Source organism: Podarcis erhardii (assembly GCF_964252035.2).
Source record: "Podarcis erhardii genome assembly, chromosome: 1".
Classification (NCBI taxonomy): Eukaryota; Metazoa; Chordata; class Lepidosauria; order Squamata; family Lacertidae; genus Podarcis; species Podarcis erhardii.
In genome coordinates, this window is record NC_138497.1 from 109,549,685 (window position 1) to 109,573,842 (window position 24,158).

General features: G+C 42.7%; 1 protein-coding gene across 6 annotated transcripts in view; it reads right to left on the bottom strand.

The window, feature by feature from the left end:
- Positions 1-670: 670 nt before the first annotated feature.
- FAP (fibroblast activation protein alpha) overlaps positions 671-24,158 on the bottom strand; it is a 60,072-nt gene continuing 36,584 nt past the window's right edge. For all 6 annotated transcript variants that reach the window (XM_081871467.1, XM_081871465.1, XM_081871466.1 and 3 more), the window contains 10 exons: positions 19,787-19,834; positions 16,522-16,620; positions 15,303-15,372; positions 14,332-14,526; positions 10,622-10,676; positions 5,359-5,458; positions 2,699-2,763; positions 1,788-1,860; positions 1,403-1,476; positions 671-1,014 (listed from right to left, as the gene is read on the bottom strand). In XM_081871467.1, the coding sequence (XP_081727593.1) occupies positions 916-1,014; positions 1,403-1,476; positions 1,788-1,860; positions 2,699-2,763; positions 5,359-5,458; positions 10,622-10,676; positions 14,332-14,526; positions 15,303-15,372; positions 16,522-16,620; positions 19,787-19,834 (878 nt within the window). In that variant the 3' untranslated portion in view covers positions 671-915. The remainder of the gene's footprint in view (positions 1,015-1,402; positions 1,477-1,787; positions 1,861-2,698; positions 2,764-5,358; positions 5,459-10,621; positions 10,677-14,331; positions 14,527-15,302; positions 15,373-16,521; positions 16,621-19,786; positions 19,835-24,158) is intronic.

Consider the following 24,158-nt stretch of genomic DNA (forward strand, 5'->3'; position numbering starts at 1 on the left):
GCATTGAATGGCGGGGATGTTTTTACGGTGTTCGTCTCATTGGCTGGAGATGAATTAGGAATGGCTTAAGGACTCCCATCAATTGGTGTCAAGCTGGTTTGAGAAACAACAAACAGTGGTATTTCACAACAAAGGACAGGATGCATATGCATTTTGGATAACGTCATGTGCGCATATATTAAAAAACCCAGCACCAGGAAGGCAGTGAGTGCACAGGAAACAGAAGTGTGAACACAGTCGAGGCTACCTTTTCCTGTAGGAACAAAGCAGGCTGCCTTAAACCGAGTAAGTACATTGGTCCAATTGCCAATATTGACTGGCCGCAGCTCCCCAGGATTTGAGGCAGACCATATTTTACTTGGAGCTCCTAGAGACTGAGCATGCTGTATCACAGAGCTATGTCCCTTTCAGAAATACTCCCTTACCATAGGGACCGAGGGGGCATCAGCCCCTCCAATAAAATATTTGAGGGGGCTGCCCCCCAAAGTTGATGGGCATTGCCATTCAAATAGTGTGCGTGCACTGCATCATGTGATCGATTATGCGGGCTTACGTGCCCCAATATTTTATTCAAGTTGGCACCCTGTCCCCTACTCCACGATGGATCCATGTCTCTGACCCCTGAGGACTGAAGGAGGAAAAGAAGCAAAATGTGCAACCTTCAAAACACTTGTTTTTATTTTTATTTTATTGTTCATTTGTTTCCTAACAAATATGTGTACCTGGACGCAAACTGTAATATTATTTGCTAATGCTCATGTGTTCACAAGAGACTGTCCATGCCAAGCCTTCTTTAATTCTCGCTTTCTTATCCCGCTTCCAGAATATGCTTAATCTGCGCAGCTCGTGTTGCTTTCTAGCAAAGCACACGTTGTTCTCCTTGTTGTGCAGGCCCACAGAGAGGAGGGACTCTCCTTAAGCCAGGGAAAAACACTGCTTGAGGAAATGGGTCATGTGGGTGTAGAGGTGCTTAAGAGAAAGGCCTGGAATCCCATGGTCCTGGTCAGCATACCACTGAAGAGGAAGAGAAACACGTATTGTAACCCCATAATTAATTGAGTAGTGCACCTCTGAGCATGTACAGAGTAAGCAGAACCATTCATATCTATCAGAGATCAGGGGAAGGTGACTTTCAGGTATTTCATGGTGCTTCAGGAGACGCAGTTCAATCTCTCTCTCTCTTTGGTTGTTTTGTTTTTTAAAAACAACATTTTAATGTGAAAAACAATTGGAAGGATTTTAGAGTTCTGCCCATTTAATGTATTCAATATAATAACTGGAAATTCAGCTTGGAAGTTCCTGCAAAGCATGTGCTCTCCTGCTGAGCTACCGGTACATACAGTCCCTGATAAACCTAATCTTGGAATCAAACATTATAATTAAATTGTTTGATAATATCTACCATTGCCTGGAAATCCACTTGTGCATTGACTAAGGCTTTGGAGATCTGTGCTGAGTTCTGAAAATGTACATTATCTGAAACAAGAAAATGGGGGAGAGGGGAGACACAAAATGAAAACGACTGGTTAAAAAAAAAACCCAAACACACCTGGTAAAATACCAGAAAGCACACAATTGTGCTGCATTAGACATGCCATGAGTTATTAAACTCTACAGCAGACCATAGAATCATGATCAACAGTGAGTCAGCTTTGTTTGATGTGCTGGAAAGAAAAACATAAAATGTATTGCGAGTACTGACCCTAATCGTGGGCACAGAAGAAAGCTTAGCATTTCCTAACCAAAGTGATTTCTCGGTAACTGTACTAGCTTTTCATAAACCTCACCATCTGCTGTTCCATGGATGAGAAGGTACTCCACATCACGGAAGTTCTCTGCTTTTGCCATCACTGTCGAATTCTGCAAAGTGGAGGGCGGGGAGAAACAGAAATGAACAACTCCGTGGTTGCCAAACATAAAACCCTTTCATGATGTGGCGACCATCAGCAGTAAGAACGGCTTGGCCCCACAGATTCCCTACTAGGCCGGTGACTTCTGAGCTTTCTTCCCCATGGAAAGCTTGAACATTGCTGAGGGTTTGGGTGGCTCACTTAATGATTCTTCTACCTGATGTAGCAATTGTGATGTGCTGCTAGACATGCTGCTTTTTTCTCATTTCTCTTTTGCCTTTTTAATTTCCCAGAGATTGCATTTTGGTGTGTTACAATTTGAAGGTAAAGAAGAAGAAAAAGGAATAGAAAAGGAATTTAAAGAAAGTGGCTGGATCTAGACACATTAAAAAAAAAAAAAAATCAGGAAAACGTGTTGTCAACCTCATAATGGGAAATCACATTAGTGAAAGATGGAACTTTACAGTGGCACCTGGTGTCACAATGTTATAACACATTTAAAATGCTTTTCCTTTACTAATGTAGCTGAGTCCAGTGAAGAGAGAGAGAGAGAGGGAAATTAAGAAGCTAAGAGGCCTACTTCTAATTAGTAGGCCCAGACTCTGACCTTGAGTAGACAACAGTGCACAAAGTAACAAGCCATTCTCATCAAACAATTTTCAACCCCTTTCCCTCCTTTCTCTTCTGCTACCAACTTCTCCGAATCTACACTCAAGTATCATGGAAGCAGTGGATGGTAGAAGTGGCACACATACCACTAAGCCAAGGAAAGAAAGGCAGGGAAGGAAGTTGAGGTTAACTGGTAAAAGGAGAAGAAGAAAGAGAGGGAAATGTTTCGTTATTCTTACTCTGTAGTGCTCCAGATTGTCTTCTTTGGTTGGGAGGCCCATAAAGCGCTCCGTGTAGATGGATGCTGCAAGATATAATGACATGTTGATGACAGGATACACACACCAAAGTCCATATGCAAGAATGTCAATGGCTAGTAGCCATGAGAGAGAGAAGATGGTCTTCCTCGATGGATGGAAGCTGTGCACCTCTAAATACCAGCTGCTGGAAACCACAGAAGGGAAGAGTGTTGTCCAGCTTACAGGCGTCCCATAGGCATCTGGTCAGCCACTGTGAGAACAGGTTTCTGGACTAGATGGGCCATTGGCAAGATCCAGGAGGCTCATCTGATGTTCTTCTTGAATAGCAAGGTTTACTCCTTGCTGTGCATTCAGATGTTCAAAGACATTGCTCTTAATTTCCCACAAAGTATGTTAAAATCTGACGTTTGCCCTGCTGTAACTCGTGAACCACTGGACACGGGTCACCAGACATACATTAGTGGCCAAAACATAGAAAGCTTTTGGGAAATCTGTATTTCTGATCTTTGGTGGCTCATAACATCCATCTTTTGGGGAATAATCCATAAAGTCATATATCATTAGAAAGACAATCCAGTGCAGAATATAATGCAACAAAGCTTGTTGAATCACCTTTATACTATCAAAAGTTACAGCAAAATAAAAGAAGGCACACTCCCGAAAAACCAAAGATAAAAGGTATTTCATAACATCTCACCATTTAGAGTACCATTAATCACACAAATTCTCCCCACGCCTTTTGCTGTCAATCGGTCCCAGACTAGATGGCAGCTGCATTGCATTTAGGCAGCAAACCTTCTCCATTTCTTCTTCTTATGCACCTTATTCCATCACTACCAAATATGGGTATGCTGTCTTCAGAATAAAAATAATTCAACATAGTTTGTTGCACTATATTCTGTATGGAAGTACAGTGGTACCTCTGGTTGCAAACCAGATCCATTCTGGAGGCCTGTTTGCAACATGAGCAGAATGCAACCCGCGTTTGCACGGGTTGTGATTCGCTGCTTCTGTGCATGCATGTGACGTCATTTTGCATGTCTGCACATGCACGAGTGGCGAAACCCTTTCTGGTACTTCTGGGTAACCACGGGACACAACCTGAAAACACTCAACCTGAAGCAAACGTAACATGAGGTATGACTGTATCTTTCTAATGATATTAATTTTATTCTTAAAAACACTGTTATGAGCCATCAAACCTTAGAAATACAGTACAACTTTTCCTAAAAGTTTCCACAGTTTTGTTACTAGTGTATAAAATGGCCTGCAATTCATGTACAGTAGCCTTCTGAGGACTCAATAATGAGCTGTCTGGGGCTGCAAAAATGCTGGGCAAAGCACAATACATGACTCCCAGCATACTTGCATGTTGTGCAGTCCTGGTCCACATTAAAAGCATGATTCAGCCGAAGTTTACATTCTGAAAATCCCACTGATCTCACTGGGAAAGGAATTGAGCAGATGTGCTTATCTCTCCCTTTAGCATCGCAAGAACTTAACAGTGCTTAACTTTGGCGGCACCAGGCCCTAAGGAATTTGCAGAGGGAGTGTTTTTGCTTTACTTCTGGGAATAGCTGCCTTGCAATATGGGGAAAGAATCAGCAGTAGTCGGGGCCAGTCATGGGAGGGGACTGGTGGAGCCGTAGTCATAAATGTTAGGCTGGCGGTATCTTAAGGCTATGAACATCCACCAAAACAAACTCTTATTTTTCCTTGTAAAAGGGCCACAGACAACCACGTAATTCAGTCTGTGCAAATATTTTTTTGCAAAGGGAAAGAAAATTTATTAAGCTAACTGCTTCTTAAACCTTGTCTCGTATTCAGAACTCAGGAAGGCTGCGATGAGTGATTTTAATACAATCCTCCATAAAATGCATAAATTGCATGTTGGTTTCTTTATGCCAAAGAAACTTTTATTTATAAATTCAGTCTTGCTACACGTGGAAATGGGTTCCTATGTGTGGATTGCTGCACATGTAAAATGCCGCTGGAGGGGGGGGGGAACCTTTGAATCTGGTCCCAATAATTACACACTTGTCTGTGAGTGAAGGATGGTCTCTGCTGTACTTGGAAACGAGCCTCCTTGCCCCAAAATTCCCCTGCTTTCCATCCTTTTAGAGTGAAATCCTAACCATGTCTACTCGGAAGAATTTGTTGAATTTGGTGGGGCTTACTTCCCCCCAGGTAAGTGGGGTTTGGGTTGCAGTCTTAGGAAAACATGGACCCTTGCTATCGCTCAGCAGAGAGTGAGGGTGGCACACAATTTTTGTAACAATATTATTCCAAATGAAAGACATTCCTTAACTGCCAGCTCATATTTCTCCAATATTCACTGCTGTAATAACCAGGAACTGTGCAAACCAGCCTTGGGAATTGGTGTGTGTGTGTGTGTGTGTGTGTGTGTGTGTGTGTGTTTGTGTGTAACCCCAAAAGGCAACCTTAGCCAAAGAGAACCATGCTTGGTGTGTGTGTGTGTGTGTGTGTGTGTGTATTTTGAAGAATGTGTTCCTAGCTGAGGCCAGCGGTTCTTGTAAATTTCGCAAGCGGCAGAGCACCTCACAGTGACATCATTGCTAAAACAATTCATTGTCTATGCCCTGCTTTCAAGGTGTGATGTTGACAAGTTGTTTCCATACCATAATACTCCCAGCTGGAGACAGGAGCCACTGCCATCCCGCACTGAAACACTCCAGTGCCAGACCCAAGTGCCAGCGAGGCAACGTAGCCACCGTAAGACTAGGAAGAAACGGGATGGAAGTTAGTAACCTTGAAATGAAGTATTAGCTCTCTAAGAATCCGAGTGGTAAAGCATGAAAGCCAAAGGGAATATTTGCTTTGGCAGCTGAGGCAGCAACATAAGCCAAGGATTCTCCAGCATAAGTCTGAGTAATTCTCTACCAGGCACAGGGACAAGCAAATGGGTTGCGCAGTTTCTTTCCATTTATGCAGTAGCTTTCCTTGTGAGTTTGATTCCTAGGGGTGTAGTCCTTTGTGACCAGATGTTCTGCTATGCTGCTAATCTCAAGAGCAGTGGGAGGGAAAGCAGCAGTAAGGAAAAGAGTCTGCAAGGCAGGTAGCATTAAACAATCCTCATTTCCTCAAGTGGTTCCATTCCCACAGCAGCTCTAGAGCATTTAGTTTTCTTTGGATGGGACACCCCTAGAATAATTCAATGAAGTAACTTTCTGCTGTATCTATGTACCAGGGCAAGCCCATGATGAAGCCAGATGAGGTGGCCTCCTCAGGTGGCAGGATCTCCAGAGGCAGAAGATCACAATGTTGATACAATTCCAAGCGTTCAAAGTGTTGGTGCTAACCTTTAAAGCCCTAAGTGGCCTCGACCCTGTATACCTGAAGAAGCATCTCCACCCCTATCAATCAGTTCTGACACTGAGATCCACCTCAGAAGGTCTTCTGGCGGTTCCCTCACTGCAAGAAGTGAAGCTACAGGGAACCAGGCAGAGTGCCTTCTCGGCAGTGACACCCTCCTTGTGGATAAATAACTATACAACTTTTAGAAGACATCTGAAGGCAACCCTGTACCAGGAAGATTTTAATGTTTTATGTCTTATCATGCTTTTATATGTGCTGGAGTGGCTGGGGCAACCCAGCCAGATGGGTGGGCTATAAATAATAAAATTATTATTATTTATTATTATTTTATCTTTATTCAGGCGTGGCCAACCTAGGAAGCCTGGTGAGGCGACAACCCCAGGGGGCATGGTTACTGGGGCAGTCAATCCTGATGTTAATCGTCCTCCTTGTTCCTGATGTGTTGCTTTTCACATTTCTGGAATGGTCTCCAACCCTCTGGATAGGCTGGTTGGTGATACTGGGCCCCAGTGCTATTTCTCTAGACAAAGTGGTGCTGTAACTCACCATAAGAGAACTCCCTTGTTCTCTTACAATGGTGGGTTCTGGCTGGAAAAAAGCCCTGCCAGGTCTGAAGAGTAATTTAGTACTGGGCATGTGAAATTGTCCCCCTGATCAAGATGCTCAGGAAGACCTTGAAATGCAGAATGGAATCAAGGAAGCACCCCAAAGAGGAAATGTTGTAGTAATGGGTGACTTCAACTACACTCACATAGACTGGCTAGATACCTCTTCCAGTCACTGTGAAGCGGTAAAACTGGGTGGCCATAAAATGTAGTACAGTGGTACCTTAATTCGTACTTAATTCGTTCCGGAGGTCTGTTCTTAACCTGAAACTGTTCTTAACCTGAAGCACCACTTTAGCTAATGGGGCCTCCTGCTGTTGCTGCGCCGCCAGAACCCGATTTCTGTTCTTATCCTGAAGCAAAGTTATTAACCTGAAGCACTATTTCTGTGTTAGCAGAGTGTGTAACCTGAAGCGTATGTAACCTGAAGCATATGTAACCTGAGGTACCACTGTCTCTAAAAATAAACATTATTTGGAATAAGATTCATGGTGCACAGTGGGACCTGCTAACTTCTAAGTAAACATTCACAGGATTATCCTGCAACGTTGCAATCCTATGCACAGTCACTTGGAAGCAAGCCCTACTGAACTTACTCCTGAGTAAACATGCACAGGAATGGGATGGACAAGCGGGAGCTACAAGGGACCAGCCCACTGACAACATTTCGCATGGATCTTCATCAAGTGCCTTCTCAAAGGAAATAAATCACAGAGCTACTGACAGAAGTCTGGTGTGTAGCAGCTAAATAAAGACTTGGAGCATCAGAGTGCAGTGCCTTCGTGCCCTGTCTTCAAGACACATCATGAAGCAGGCTCGGATCACCCCACACAGTTACATAATCCCTTGCTTCTTGATCACACCCACAATGCTGAAATGCTTAGCTGCCTGCCATCTAGGGTGGAATGGTGGCTGTCACCCACGTCTGCTGCCTCCTGGCAAAAAATCCAAATAACTGGGGACTAGTGGGTGAGGATGAGTTCACAGCTGGACCAATTGACTCAGAGAGACAGAGGGCTTAGCATCTGCAAAGAGCAAGAAGGGGACCATGGAGGCCAGTAAGAATTATTATTATTATTATTGCAGGGCACAAGTGACTCAAGGAGGAAATCTGTAAGCATCACTTCTCCCTTCCATCCTTCAGCTAATGGGTAAAAGGTAAAAAAGGTAAAGGACCCCTGGATGATTAAGTGCAGTCAAAGGCGACTATGGGGTTGCAGCGCTCATCTCACTTTCAGGCTGAGGAAGCCCGCGTTTGTCCACAGACAGCATTCTGGGTCATGCGGCCAGCATGGCTAAACCGCTACTGGCGCAATGGAACACTGCGAGCCAGAGCGCACGGAAATGCTGTTTACCTTCCTGTTACAGCGGTACCTATTTATCTACTTGCACTGGTGTGCTTTTGAACTGCTAGGTTGGCAGGAACTGGGAAAGAGCAACGCAAGCTCACCCCATCACGGGAATTCAAACCTCCGACCTTCTGATTGGCAAGCCCAAGAGGCTCAGTGGTTTAGACCACAGTGCCACCAGCTGATGGGAATATCCCCTGAGCAGCACTTGCCTTAGGGGATGTTCCACGGTTTTTGAAGTGGCCAAACATAATCAATGTGCTCTAAATAATTAAAACTTTAAAGACAATTCCTTCCCATGGGCCGAAAAACTAAAATGCCAAGAAACGAGAGAGAGCAAAATGGAGGGGAGATGGGCAGAGAGAGAAGCTTTGACACACAAATGGCAATGTCAGTCATAAAAGACAAATTACAGTGGTACCTCAGGTTAAGAACGTATAGTGGTGCCCCGCAAGACGAACGCCTCGCAAGACGAAAAACCCACTAGACGAAAGGGTTTTCCATTTTTTGAGGCGCTTCGCAAGACGAATTTCCCTATGGGCTTGCTTCGCAAGACGAAAACGTCTTGCAAGTCTTGCAACTTTTTTCGCTTTTTTCCTCCTTTTTCTAAGCCGCTAAGCTGCTAATAGCCGCTTAGCCGCTAAGCCGCTTAGCCGCTAAGCCGCTAATAGCCGCTAATAGTGCTAATCCACTAAGCCGCTAATAGGGATGCTTCGCAAGACAAAAAAACCGCAAGACAAAGAGACTCGCGGAACGGATTATTTTCGTCTTGCGAGGCACCACTGTAATTCGTTCCGGAGGTCTGTTCTTAACCTGAAGCACCATTTTAGCTAATGGGGCCTCCCGCTGCTGCCGCACCGCCGGAGCACAGTTTCTGTTCTCATCCTGAAGCAAAGTTCTTAACCTGAGGTACTATTTTTGGGTTAGCGGAGTCTGTAACCTGAAGCGTCTGTAACCTGAAGTGTCTGTAACCTGAAGCGTATGTAACCGAAGGTACCACTGTATTTTATGAACTTTCCTGGGGAAAAGAAACATGTTCTTCCTATGTTATTTATGCTACTTGCCCTTGGGTGTTCTTGGGACTGGGTGAGCTTAGCAAACTCAGCATGTACACCCACCCACTATTTCCCACCCACTATTTCCCAGATACTAAGCCCAACTTCAGAATACCTTATCCATAGCATCATTCAATCACACCCTGCTAGAAGAGGACGCCTATAGCTATGTCAACGTTGGCCATCAGCCCAATAAATAAAATAAATCAAAGTTTGTTAATATAAGCACTCAGCATCAAAACAATAAAATAAAATAGTTTGACCTCTAATACCAGCAAGTTTACTCTGTCCTGTATTGTGCTTCTGGGCAAGCTGCTCTTATGGGAATCCAGGCCAAGGAAGAAAAACAGGATAAACAAGCAGTGACAGACCTAAGATAATTTTTCCTGGCAAAAGAGCACAGCTGAAGAGAGCGAGACCGTAACACTTCTTGAGAGATAATCAGAGACTAAGTAACGTTAACAAAATGGAAATCATTGGACACCTGAAATTAATTGTTGGCTAGCAACTGACTTAAGTCTGCAGGCTCTGTACTGGATCCTGATGGGGAACTGTTCATCCTAGGTTTAACAAACTGCCATTAAATCATAATAGGCTCATCCAGACTTGTGCTTGTTCCATCACTTTCCCCCTGGAAAACCCAATCTTCACCACTGAATCAGAGCAAGTGATAATCGGGTTCTCTGCAGATTGATGTTTGTTCCAATTCAGTGCTAAAGAGTAGGTTTTCCCAGGGAAAGTGGCAGGGGAAACAGAAAACCACTCGGACCCATTCTGTTTTGGGTTTCCCCTCCAACCCCCTGGAACAGATGTGCAGGGAGACAGGGAGAGAAATATGAAGTTCTATTGCTCAAGCAGCAGAAGTCCTTGTGCTTAAGAGATGATATGTTTAGATGCACGAAGCACAATTAGATTACAGTTTGCCCAGGTTTGGCCATCATGATGTCTAAAATGGAAGCAAAAAGCTTTCAGAGCTGTCAGCCACACCAGAGGAGGAAGAAGAGAAGAAGAGTTTGGATTTGATATCCCGCTTTATCACTACCCGAAGGAGTCTCAAAGCGGCTAACATTCTCCTTTCCCTTCCTCCCCCACAACAAACACTCTGTGAGGTGAGTGGGGCTAAGAGACTTCACAGAAGTGTGACTGGCCCAAGGTCACCCAGCAGCTGCATGTGGAGGAGCAGAGACGCGAACCCGGTTCCCCAGATTACGAGTCTACCGCTCTTAACCACTACACCACACTGGCTCTGGGAAGGGAAAGCATGTGATCTCAAACCTCATCTATGCTCATTCTCATAATGCTAAACTATGGCTCAGCATTATCTCAGAATCTCATAAAGAATCAAGCCCAGAAGAAGGAGAGTGTTGACGCAGCTGAGGTGGTGATTAAATCTAGAATATATTACAGACATGCAGCAGTCTAGCTGTCCCATGGAGAAGAATGAACAAAGGGGGGCCCGTGCATAAGAAACCTCCTTGTGCTTCACCAAGGCATTTACAAAAGGAGCTGTAAGCAGAACAAGGTTAAACAAGCTTTTTTTAAAAAAAGTATACATACCCATCCCCATATGGCTATCCTTTTTTCGTCAATAAATCCCATGTCTATAAACTTTCTGTTCAAAAGGGGAAAAAATGTTTCGTTAGTTCAAAAAACAAAGGTGATAAAATAGCTTTTGTTTTTGAATATTTTGGGGTTCCATTAAGATTTGTTGTTGTTGTTACGCAGCAGAAGATTATGGTTATTGCTCTAATGAGTTCATACGCTCTATGATTTAAACTGGGGTTTGAAACTGGCAGTGCTGCACACAGTGGGACACTTTGGATAGTAATATGACACAATAGTGCATTATGGGGAGGCTCAGTACTCTTCCCTGTCTTCTTCTGCTGTGCTACAGGAGGAGGAGATTGAAAGCTTCTGGTTTTAATTTAAACTAACCAGAATTCCCCCGTTGCATCTTGAATTCAAACAAGCCAGGATTAAACTGGGGCTCGCTATGTTTGGATGTGATGAGGAACCCTGCTTAGAACTGATCTACTCCTCTTGTTGCATACGCTTGCAAGAATCTTGCAAGAATCTTATGCTATAAAATACTTGGTATACTCAATTTCAAATACAGTTTTCATGAAGAGCAAGGTACTGTGATGATGGTAATTTAACATGCAAATTATCAAAGCATATCCAAAGCCTGATTCAAAATCAATCAAGCCTTATACCATTAATAATTCGAATCAGTAGTTATGACCTATAAAGCTCTAAAGAGCTTGTTCTTTCAACATGAGTTTGTGATTATTATTTTTTTAAGTCTTCATGAAAAGTCCTCTCTTTCTGCCACTCACTTTCTTCTCTTTCTGTCACCTCTCTTTTCACCTCCTAGCCACACACACAAAATTAAGACAAAGACTTCATGTTGCCCACCCTTGTAATAAACAGACCCCAAATATCCACCCATCTTAGGACATGCTCAAAACCCTTTTGCTCTGGTATTTTCCAGTGCAGGACAGTGGCTACCGTGAGGAGAATCCCAAGTTGAAAACCTGACCCATCTATTATGAATGGCTTTAGGCAACTTAGTCTCTCCCAGCAAACCTACACGGCTGATTTGCACAAGACTAAAACTTTTCCTCTGAGTAACTTAGTAATGAACAAGGGGGAAGCATTGTGCATATTTGTAGCTCTCTAGCTAAAAGAATGAGGAACATAAATGCAGGCAGAAAGGTACTTAAAGAGAGCTCAGACAGAGAAGATAGCTGGCAATTTAAAGCAAAATACAGTGTTTTGCATTACAGCTTCTGGAGAACCAATAAACAATATTTTGGAGAGTTTTTCCGGCTAAATTACTTGGATTATTTACATCAGATAATCTAAGGGGTTTTTCTTCAGCTGCCAACCACAAGAATGCCTTCATTTCTAAGTTGGTTTTGACAAAGCAACAAAAACAATATACAATCCAGAGAACTAGTCAACAACTCTACAATGCATTAATTCCAGATTCTGAAAAATGTAAAAAATAATAATAGCTAAAGACAAGCTATGAGAGGGCAAGTGGTTAAAGAAGAGGAAATGACAGAACGGCAGAAACAAGTAGGTCAAGCAGCTGTTTACTATTCCCCAGTCTGCGGTTTGCTGTTTTAAATTATTATTACAAAATAAAAACTCGAGGAAGCCAAATTTCAAAGAAAAACAAACAAGGCCATTTTCACACCAGGAACCTCACCAACCTCCCTGAGGAGGAGCCCCCACAGAGCAAGTGGGCAATTCAGACCAGGTGGAGAGACTCAGCAAATTTCTCTCGCCACAGCGTTCTCCGTCGGAGTTCTTGGCCTTTGCAGTTGCCTGTTTGCTTGCAGATTTGGAGCTGAAAAGCTGCAACCATTCTAGTGCAAAGCACACTGAATGCACACTGGGCCCCAACAACCGAAGTCAATTGAATGCATGTTTTCAGACACATTTTTTCCTTTTATTTTTATTTTGCAGCAAGTTGAGCCATTTCCACACACACACACACACACACACACACACACACACACACACACATATTTTACAGCAGACTGCCAACAAATGTGGGCAGCCTCAGATTTTTCTTTTTTGGGGGAAAAATGTTTCCAGTCTCTCTTGTATTTTTAATGTTGCACACCATTATGATATCTGCTAATGTTTAGTTGTCTATAAATTTCCCGAATTAAATGAATGAATGAACGAACAGAAGAGCAGCTTGGTTTTACCTTAACCTAGTTGGATGGGCACCTGCCACATCCTCTGTTGTCTCTGAACACTTTAGAGCAATTAAAGCTAATTCATAAGTTTTATGGTTACTATAAAACAAGGCGTTCTTGCGCTGTGCAATAGAAAGTAATGGCTGTGGGGCTCAAAATAGTGTAACGTCTCATCTGTGTCAATCTTTGTTGCTGGTTGTTTTTTTAAAGTGAGGTTAAAGCAACATGATTCTTGATACGAAGAGGAAATGGAAGAGTCAATAAGCAGAAAGAGGACAGGAGAGATAAAACCTGTTTAGATAGGCAAGTTATCAGCTATATAGATCACAGGTGTTGGAGACCAGAGTTCATGGGTTCTATTTCCGACTCTGCCATTCAGAAGCAACCCTACATCATTTCCAAAGCCCTTTTACCAACGGATTGTAAAAAATAAAATAAAATAAAAAATTCAAAGAGGTTCACCAATAAAATAAGACGTAACATTAAATGGTTAATAAAAGACAGTTAAAAACATTCAAAAACTGATAAACAATTGAGATCAACAATAAGCTAAAACAGATGCAATTACTACACGTCTAGGTGGGCAATGAAAAGAGCAGAATAAAGGTGCCTATCTGATATCAACAGGCAGGGAGTTCCAAGGTGTAAAAGACTGATTTGTTTCAACTGCAGAATTAGTAATACGTGGCACCCTATGGCAGGGCCACTTCCGCAGACTGAAGTGGTCGAATGGACGCATATGGCGTAAGGGAATATTGTCCCAAACCATTAAGGGCTTTATATACCAATGGTAAAACCTTGAACTTGGCCCAGTAACAAATCGGCAAACAGTGAAAATCTCTGAGTTGAGCTGTTATATGCTAATAGGGTCTCACTCCTGTCAGCATCAGTGCTGCAGCATTCTGCCCTAACTCTCCCAATCCAGGAATGACCACTGCTGTTGTAACAGTCACAGCTGCTTCTAGGCCCCACTTCAGTGGGAAACCTGGGTCCAGAAGCAACCTCTTTCATTAAGTAATGCTCATTTTGCCAAAATGGGATTATTTGCTCAGAGATAACGGATGATGAGTGTGGGAACAAGCATCCCCAAACAAGTGACCAAGTATCTCATGCATGAAAAGCACACCCAGATGTTTGTTAGTATATCTAAATTTGAGGTGTTCTTTGTAACGTTCCCAAAAGAAAAAGAAATTTGAACTAGCATGATAATTAAGAAAATTCAGACAATTTCATGGAGAATAGAGCTACTTATTTCTGGAGAATCTACTACTTTCAGCTCCTATGCGCTACCTCCACTTTTGTACACCAGTGAACATCAGTTGCTAGGAAGCACAGGTGGGGAGAATGTTGTTGCTCTCAGATTCTGTTTGTGGGCTTCCCATGGGTATCTAGTTGGCCATTGTGAGAATAGGTTGCTGGACTGTATGCAGCTAATATTTAAGATGCCACATTTGTCTAGCAACGAGAGCTATACTGGCACTGTACAAAAGCCACACAGTCCTTTCTCCTAGAGGCTTGCAATGTAGGTTTGCAGAACTGCACTCTTTCCCTTACCTTACAGCTGAGATCTGGTCATCAACTTCATAAACCCCAAGTTTCCGATAGACCGCGTATAACATTTCATCGCCTTGGAAGGCTGTCCCCCTTCCATCCACGAAAGCCACCACAATCTCTTCTTTGCTCGCAAGGTAGGTCGTCCAGCTAACCCCAAACGTGTGTTTCACGCTTTGACTGCAAGGCCCTCCGTACCTGCAGCGAAAATTCACAGAATCTCAAATTCAGCGCTATGGACTACAAAACACTCCCTTTTTATTAAAGAAAAAGGAAATGGTGGCCAAAAAAATAAATCTTTAACAAATACAGAGCCTAGGCAAAATGGTATTGCTCAGGTTCACAGCTGAGAGGGCTTGGGCACGTTGCCTTCCTTTTTGTTTCTGTGTTGTGGTACATGATATATTGTTACTAGGTAAGGTGTTTTGTCACGTTGCATTGCCTAACACAGGGCCGGGGGACCCAGGATACTCCAGATTACTCCAGCTCCCATCAGCCCCAGTCAGCTTGGGCAATGGTCACATTCCCTTGTGGGAACCTGCTGGGGGATGTATGGCAGAGGGTGGGGGCAGGGGAGGAAAGTGAGTGTACAGGAGGCTATAGTCAAGGGGTGGAAAACAACTGAGGTTTCCACCCTCCCATTCTCTATCCAGGCAGACAAATGACATTATCACACTTCAGGAACACCTTCCAACCAGGCAAAAGCACTTGAGGTAGATTCAGAGCAAGGCTGGTGAGGGGCTTAGCCTTGGGCAGAGATGTAGCTTGGGAAGAAGAGTCCCAAGGACCAGATAAAAGTGGCCCTCAGACCTGAGGTTCACCAGGCCTGATCTGATAACTTAAAGCTATTTTACTACTCTATGGTCACTAGCCGTGAGCGTATTTGACAATAATTGTTAAGGGACACCCAAATAAAGCAAAGTTATGTTAAAGAAAGGAAGCAAGCAAGGATAAATAAACACAATTTTACATACACCTGTATGAGAAGGGGATACTTCTTGGATTTATCAAACCGTGGAGGGAGCACCATTTTGTACCACAAGGCTGAGGAGAGAGGGAGAGGGAGAGAGGGGATTACAAATAGCGAATGCTGAAGATCTATCGCACATCTCGTGATAGCGAATTCTGCAAACGAATTGTGCATTTTGTGAAGAAGTAGTTTGGGGTGGGGTCCCTCCTGAATCACTGGTACAATAAGTTTCATAGAGTTACCTTTCCCTCAAGTTCTAGTACTATGAGGGAGAAAAGATGTCTCTGTGTCCACTTTCTCCACAATAGGCATCATTCTGCACACCTCTACCATGCCTCCTTCCTGCCAGTTGCTGTTTTCTAAATTAAAAAGGCCTTTCTTCACAAGGGAGCTGCTCTAGCCTCTTGATAGTTTTGGTTGCCATTTCCTACAATATTCTTGGTGTGGGGCAATCAGGACTGTGCACAGCATTCCAGTCACCTTAGGTGTCCTGCACTGCTTGAGGTGACAAACTGCCATGTTTCTGAGCAGTTATGGGGCTTCTTCAGATGACCTGCTTACGAGTCATTCACCCTGATTTGCCTGCACAAAGCTTATGTGGGGGTTGGACTATGGGCTTCTCTATACTTCCTCTTTCCCTTAGAGAAAAGCACTCTTTAAGGCTCAGTCGGAACAAACAGCAATTTGGGCTTTCCCTGGATCACCATCTGTTCCAATCTATCCCTAAAGAGCTGGTTTTCTCTTAGGAAGGAGCAGGGCAAGGGAGAAAATGGTCAAACCCATGCTTTCTAGTCAGGGCACAAGCAGATGTGTGTACGAGCCCTATGTCTACTTATTACTAAACATTCGTTCTGATTTCTTTGTAGGGAAAGTATATGACAAAGAGCATTCATCCTGTTTCGCTTGTGCTGTTGTTATACATCTTCCTGCATCCCACACTTTTCAGTGCAATTTCCCATCACTCTCCCAATTGCAAGAAGTCTCTTTAAAAAGAAAAAAGTGGGTTTGTTGAGTCAGGGTGACAGAATGCTTTAATCCACTTCAATTGCACCAACTTGCATTTCTGGTAGATGATTGAATCCTTGAATCCTTGGCAGTCTGGAAAGGACCACAGTTACCAAACATGAAGCCTTTAAATAGCTACCATAGCCACTACTCTTCTCTTGTCACTCATTATGTAAAATCAAAAGGGGAGGATACATACTGTAGTCGATTGTACTTACTTATACCATCCACTTCAAGTTTGTCAAAATCTGTGGTAGGCATGCTGATCTTTTGCAGAGAAGATTCCAAATCCCTGTTGTCTTCCAAAATTCGAATTTCTACATAGATGAAAATTTAGATTCACAATACATTTGCCACTGGTTAGCGTTCTTGTTATCATCATTACTGATTTCTGAATCTCCTTCCAAGTTTGTCCTATGACTTTTCACAGACATATCCTCAAAAAAGAAAGCTAAAATAATTTTAGAAACAGTACAAGAACAACCGAGTATGGTTGCAATCTCATTATTACGTGACAGGACACAAATAGAGAATACATGTCAAATCTGCTAGGGTCATGTGTATAAGTGAATATCCTGTATGCAAATAGCAAGCAGCTGTGTGGTTTTCACAGTAACAGACTGTTCTCTTCTATGGAGGAGAAAATAGGAAAATATTTGCTGGGACTAAACCTCCTTGGATCTATGATAACATCTATTGCTGAGTTGGGATTTATTGCTGGGTTGTAGTGCTTGACAGAGTGTTTTTAAACCCTCTCGGCAGGCATAGGCAAACTCGGCCCTCCAGATGTTTTGGGACTACAACTCCCATCATCCCTAGCTAACAGGACCAGTGGTCAGGGATGATGGGAATTGTAGTCTCAAAACATCTGGAGGGCTGAGTTTCCCTATGCTTGCTCTCTGGGGTTTGAGCAGGAAACAGATGTATTATGTAGAATAGCTGGGAGACGGGAGTGGTAGTCTTTGAAAGAAAACGTTCAAAAATCTATTAAGTAATGAAGTAATAGGATTAAGTACCTGAAGTGTTTAATGTGTTCCATCAATTGATTAGTTAAAGGAGCTCACCCCCCTCCAAGGATTTGTATATAATTTTAGATTGCCCTATGCTACAGATGTATGACCTAAGATAACACCAGACAGTGCTAGAACATACATAGCAAAACAGTTACAGCTAGATTACTTTGACAGCAAAACTCTCCCCCTTACCCAGCACTTAGGGAAACCACTTCCTGGTCATGAAATACCAGAAGATTTCCAGCGTAATCATGAACAGGAAATACCAGAAAACTTAACAACTGACTTAGTTTTGCAGACAGGGCAATGCTTAGACTGCTATAAGTTTAAAGGCAGCGCAACTTGTACAGCATGTTGGCAACAAATATTCACACAGTTGTTCAAAAATAATTTTACACCATTTATCAAATATGTGAGAAAGAGACAATTACTTACAAAGTGCCATGAAAACTTACAAACCACCTAAAATAAAGTGAACTTGCAACATCAGATTTTACTAGGTTCTTACAAATTCTTGACTCGGTTTTTTGTTTTTTCTTGTTTTTTTAACAAGTTCAAGAAGATTCAAGAAAAGGGCAAGTTCAACGTTGTTCCTGGTAGCTGTGAGAAGAAGACAGGATGTCAGTGTTCTATCCCCATTTTGCCCTAGCAATCCATGCAGTTGGGAGGCTGCTGTTTCGCCCCCGATGGGGCTGATTTGTTGGGGTTGGCGAATAGCACACTCCCTGAGCACAGTTTTCTGGGCTTCTTCAGTTGTCTCGTGTCAGAAAACTGTTCTGAGGGAATGTGTTATCCACCAACAAATCACCCTGCCTTCTTTATTACTTTGTACGCTGCTTCATCAGCTCCTCACAGCTACTGGGAACAATGTTGAACTTACCCTTTTCTTGAACTTTCTTGAACTTGTTTAAAAAACAAGAAAAAACGAAAAACTGAGTCAAGAATTTGTAAGAACCTAGTAAAATCTGATATTGCAAGTTCACTTTATTTTAGGTCGTTTGTAAGTTTTCATGGCACTTTGTAAGTAATTGTCTCTTTCTCACATATTTAATAAATGGCGTAAAATTATTTTTGAACAACTGTGTGAATATTTGTCGCCAACGTGCTGTGCCGAGTTGCACTATCTTTATTAACGGCACAGGTTACATTTTTCTAGCGTAAGTTTAAGGTAAAGGTAAAGGGACCCCTGACCATTAGGGCCAGTTGTGGCTGACTCTGGGGTTGTGGCGCTCATCTCGCTGTATTGGCCGAGGGAGCCGGCGTACAGCTTCCAGGTCATGTGGCCAGCATGACTAAGCCGCTTCTGGTAAACGACTCCGCCATTTACCTTCCTGCTGGAGTGGTACCTATTTATCTACTTGCACTTTGACATGCTTTTGAATTGCTAGGTTGGCAGGAGCTGGGACCGAGCAACGGGAGCTCACCCCGTTGCGGGGATTCGAACCGCCGACCTTCTGTTCGGCAAACCCTAGGCACTGTGGTTTAACCCACAGCACCACCTGCGTCCCCTAAGTTTAAAGGCAGGCAAATAAGTTTAAAGGCAGGCAAATAAGTTTAAAGGCAGGCAAATAAGTTTAAAGGCAGGCAAATAGGCCACCCGCCTGTCTTCTAACAGGGGCTAATGTACAGCCTGATCCTCAAAGAGGGAGAAAGACAAAATGCACAAGACGAATGATCATAATAAAGTGGATGGCCGGTAGAAAGTATCTGGAAAATCCACGACTGGCTGCCTATATATCTGGCTGTGTATAAAACCCTGGCCTTTCTTCACTATGGACCATCAGTTCTGGGTAGAGCAAATATGCAGGGAGATGGTATCATGGGGTCAGGTTCCACCCCACCCTGCACATGTCTGTTTCAATATCTGAACTGAACTGATGCATGCTATTGAAATGAATAGGCAAAGGTCTGCACATGCGATGCCATCCCCCATCAACGCACATGCTCATTCTGCCCAGAAGAAATGTTTCTACACATGTTGATTGCATGTTATAATGTTAAGTACTGTAACACTTGAAGCAGAATAAACAGTGAAGGTAAAAGAAAGCAGGTGGGTAGAACGTTTGTTTAATGAATGCTTTTTTTTTATTCTTAACAAAAGCCAGGTATATAAAACAGGCAGAGTGCATGTACTGTATCTAATCAGATTTTCTGCCTGTGAATGTACTAAAAATGCTTTGAGATCAAACTCGAAATGTCTTCATCTTTAGGTTTATAGTCTGTTCCTATATTTGACTGTAATAGGGACTTAGTCATGGGTAAGAGTGCATAGGATTTCAGTAAGTTTAAAAGCACATTTAGGCTGCCCCTAAAGAATCCTGGGAACTGTTGCTTGTTAAAAGGTGCGGGGACTTGTTGCTCTGTGATGCATAAACTACAGTTCCCATGATTCTTTGCTTTAAATGTGCTTTAATTGTACACCGTGTATCTGAATTTAAACCAATCAACAAACATGCATAGTGAAAGATACCTCTGTCATATCTGCTCTCGTAAATAGTAGAAATGGGAATGCCTGGACCTGCAGTGGTGATTGGAAGAAAAAGAGAATTGACATTGAAAGAAACAAGAACTGCAAAAAAAACCCCAACACCACCCCCAGAATTATTACTTCTGAAAATAGCACGAATTTTGTTGGCTAGATACTTGCATGTAACATGTTCCTCTTTTATTCATCACAGACAGTATTAATATGTAAAATGCTAAGGAGCTTTGGGTGTTAGGGTGGAAGTATTTATAACTACACCAGCAGAAAGCGCTTATATTTACACACACACACACACACACACGGCAACGTTAATCAATTCTTCCTTCCTGCCACAACCAGCTATATTGCATGCATTCTGGAGGGTCCTGCAATCTTCAGGAACCCTTTTGAAATCTGTTCTGAAAGGTCCCTCACCACCACAACCCTACATAACACACTCTCTCTCTCTCTCTCTCTCTCTCTCTCTCTCTCTCTGTGTGTGTGTGTGTGTGTAGGGAGCTGTAGGGAGCAACAGAAGGAGGAAGATGTCCTGCTGCATGGAAAAAAAATAGTGGTGCAATTGACTTCCGACAAGCACACAAGAGTGCGAACAAGACTGAATGTATTGGGGGGGGGTGTCATTTAATTTAACTGCACACAGGTGGTATAGTGACAATAAAGGCTTATTTATTTTATTTATTAGTTCCCAGGAGTGAAATGGTTCCTAGCATTCTCTCTTAGCACTTTGCAAACTACAGTTTCTAGGCTTCTCCAGCGATGGGAGAAATGACAAACAGTAAAAGAAGTTGTAGAAGTTAAGATACTAGTATAAGAGTATCAGTACGGCTATTCTCTAGTAAGGCTCCAGAGACAAAATGTGAACCAAAACTAGCTAGCTAGCTAGCTAGCTATCTGGCTATCTAGCTATCATCTATATCTATCTATCATCTATCTATCTACCTATCTACCTATCTACCTATCTATCTATCTATCATATCTATCTATCTATCTATCTATCTATCTATCTATCTATCTATCTATCATCTATCTATCTATCTATTATCTATCTATCTATCTATCTATCTATCTATCTATCTATCTACTATCTATCTATCTATGTATGTATCTATCATCTATCTATCTATCTATCTATCTATCTATCTATCTATCTACTATCTATCTATCATCTATCTATCTATCTATCTATCTATCTATCTATCTATATCTATCTATCTATCTATCTATCTATCTATCTATCTATCTACTATCTATCTATCTATCTATCATCTACCTATCATCTATCATCTATCTATCTATCACCTATCTATCTCTATCATCTATCATCTAATCTATCTATCTATCTATCTATCTATCTATCTATCTATCATCTCTCTCTCTCTCTCTCTCTCTCTCTCTCTCTATCTCTATCTCTCTATCATCTATCTATCTATCTATCTATCTATCATCTATCATCTATCTATCATCTCTCTCTCTCTCTCTCTCTCTCTATCTCTCTATCATCTATCTATATCTATCTCTATATCATCTATCTATCTATCTATCTATCTATCTATCTATCTATCTATCTATCTATCATCTATCATCTATCTCCCTGTGGTCTTTGGACTTCCCTGCAGCTGCTCTTTATATAAGTGAGCTGGGGGGAGGGATTTAACCCCATGTGGTCCTGACAAAAATCTCTCTCTCTCTCTCTCTCTCTCTCTCTCTCTCACACACACACACACACACACACACACACACGGCTTTAATTTACATTAGGACCACAACCTCCAATGACATCCCTCCTGATGATTGCAGCTTTGGAAAGGGAAGATTTTTTGACAGGACTATGTGGGGAGGGGAAGAGTTACATTCTCCTTCCTCATCTCCAATGCCAAATTCACAGTGCTGACATCATACAACTCTACTGGGCCCTGAGATGACTATTTCCTCACTTGCTTTCTCACACAAAGGCATCCTGCAAACATATTTGTTGACAATCCTTCTCCCCCTCTTATTTCGTTGCACCTTTAGATCATAGGCACCTCCAAACCAGGAGCCTGCCTCTGACTTTAACCCTGTTAATGCCATGTTTGATATTGGTATTAAACGATAGCGCAGCGCATAGCAAGAGTGGCTGAATAACTATGTTCGGTGTCATGTCGGCATAAACGGCACCTGTGCCAGAAGCGCTGCTGGGGAAACAAAGAAATGTTAACCTTTACATATTTCAGAGAATCTCTTTGCTCTCGCAGATGAAGTGATGCCCAGCTAATAGTTACATAAGCTGTGCCCCAAATTACCCATGCACAAAAGGATCCGGAGAAGTTGTCGGAACTCATTTCTCAAGGTGAGCACCTTTCCTGTGCGATAACATCCTTGGCAAGGATGATTGAAAGGCGTTATCATTTTGTTATGTTTGGTTCTTTGCTTAGCAAGGGGGGGACTCTATTAATTGCACGCTTGAGCACCCGGTCCAGATCATAAAACACTGATCGGAGTAGCTATTTTCTCCTTAGCATGATCCCATGGCTACCGTCATGGCGATATTTCTGCCTTGTGAGCAGTTTCATGTGTTCCGTACTCATCCATCAACCTGTACACATCCAGATCTACTACTTAACGCTTGATCTCTACGCTTCATTAAACACCAAATGAGTCATTTTGGTTAGACTTTGTGATGCTTTTAGATACGGTTCCATGAGAGCAAACCTGGTTGAGCTTATTTCAGAAATTAACACAGAAACCCTCTGGATGGATCTTTCCCCTGCGCCGACTCCATCAAATAAAACGTCACATGGCTCATAACAACTTAAAACTTGACATGCCAAGAGCTACTCATTAAAATAATGGAAGGCTACAGCCTTCTTTCGTGTTGGCAATTTGTTTCTGCCTTCTCTGGTTAGGAGGACTGAAAGTGAATTACAGTGCCTTGGAGGTCAAACCTCCAAGCTTATGCAGTTTAAACAACCATGTAATGAATTAGATTGTTCTAGCCCTTATATGCATGATCTTAAATTTTCCTACTTGTAATTTAGGCTGTTAACAGAACCATTTATGAAAAAAATTATATACTGCTGTCCTTATAAGCTGCCCCAATGCAAAGTGTGGAGACAAGATTCCACACAAGAAGCATACTGAAACTCTGAAAAGTGAGAGCCGGCTAGGTTCTCACAAAGAAGGAGAAGACAATAACATGTTGCCTCATATCTCAGGGTCTGTAGAATTGAGGGGAAGTGGGGCATTCAACCAGTTCTCAGACTTGTATCCATTGCTGCACCAGCAAAGGTTCACTGGTACAGCAATGGGACTTCTCTCTGTCCTCCCTGCGTCCCCCAGAATCTGTTCTGGAAGGCTCTCCAACACTTTGGAGCCAATCTGGAGGTCATGCCCTGTGAGGGGCTGCTTAAGGGGACAGAAGAGGATGGGGCGGTTCTGTTGCATACTCAGAAGTCCCTTGTGCCAACAAAGTTGCAGTGTTGGTTAGCAAACCTCAGTCTGCTGCCCCCACCCAACACACTCTACCCCCACAAGTGTGCAGTTTTATGCACACTTTCTCGTGGGGCTGGCTCAAGGCATTTTTCTGCATTTTGAGGCAAACGACAAGATGGTGCCCCGCTCCCATTCCATGCATTGAAACTGACCAGACTGGGAGTTGAAACTTACTGCAATACTGGTGATGTGGAAGCATCCTCCATCACATCTAAAGGACACAGGATTGCTTAGAGCAGGCATAGGCAAACTCGGCCCTGCAGATGTTTTGGGACTACAACTCCCATCATCCCTAGCTAACAGGACCAGTGGTCAGGGGTGATGGGAATTGTAGTCTCAAAACAACTGGAGGGCTGAGTTTGCCTATGCCTGGCTTAGAAGGTATATACACGCAGTGGTTTATTGCTGGTCCCTGCCGTCTAGTATCTGCTGCCTGAGGTGAGTGCCTTCATTTGCCTAATGGCAGGGCCAGCTTCACTTATTCGGGTGATTAAGTCCCACTGAACCTGATGGGACCTACAGCTAAATAAACTTGCCTAGAATTAGGTCGTGCAATGCTTAGAAAATGGATCTAGCACCATCTTTGTGGATCAGTTACTGACATTCAGAATTTGCGAAAATTTAGGAAGGAATTTCATTCCCAGGTGTGCTTTAAGTTTGAAAATGCAGAATTGATCTCAGTGTTACAACTTCCCATCAACACCGCAACCATTTAAAGAGTGCTTTTGAGCATTCAACTGCAATCATTACAACAACCTTGTAAAGTAGGCCAGCGATATTATATTCAAAATTACGGGGGGGGGGGGAGAGCGGGATTGAGACAAAGAATGGCTACCTAAGGATTCATAGCTGTCAACTTACAGATTTGAAAAAAGGGACCAGCAGC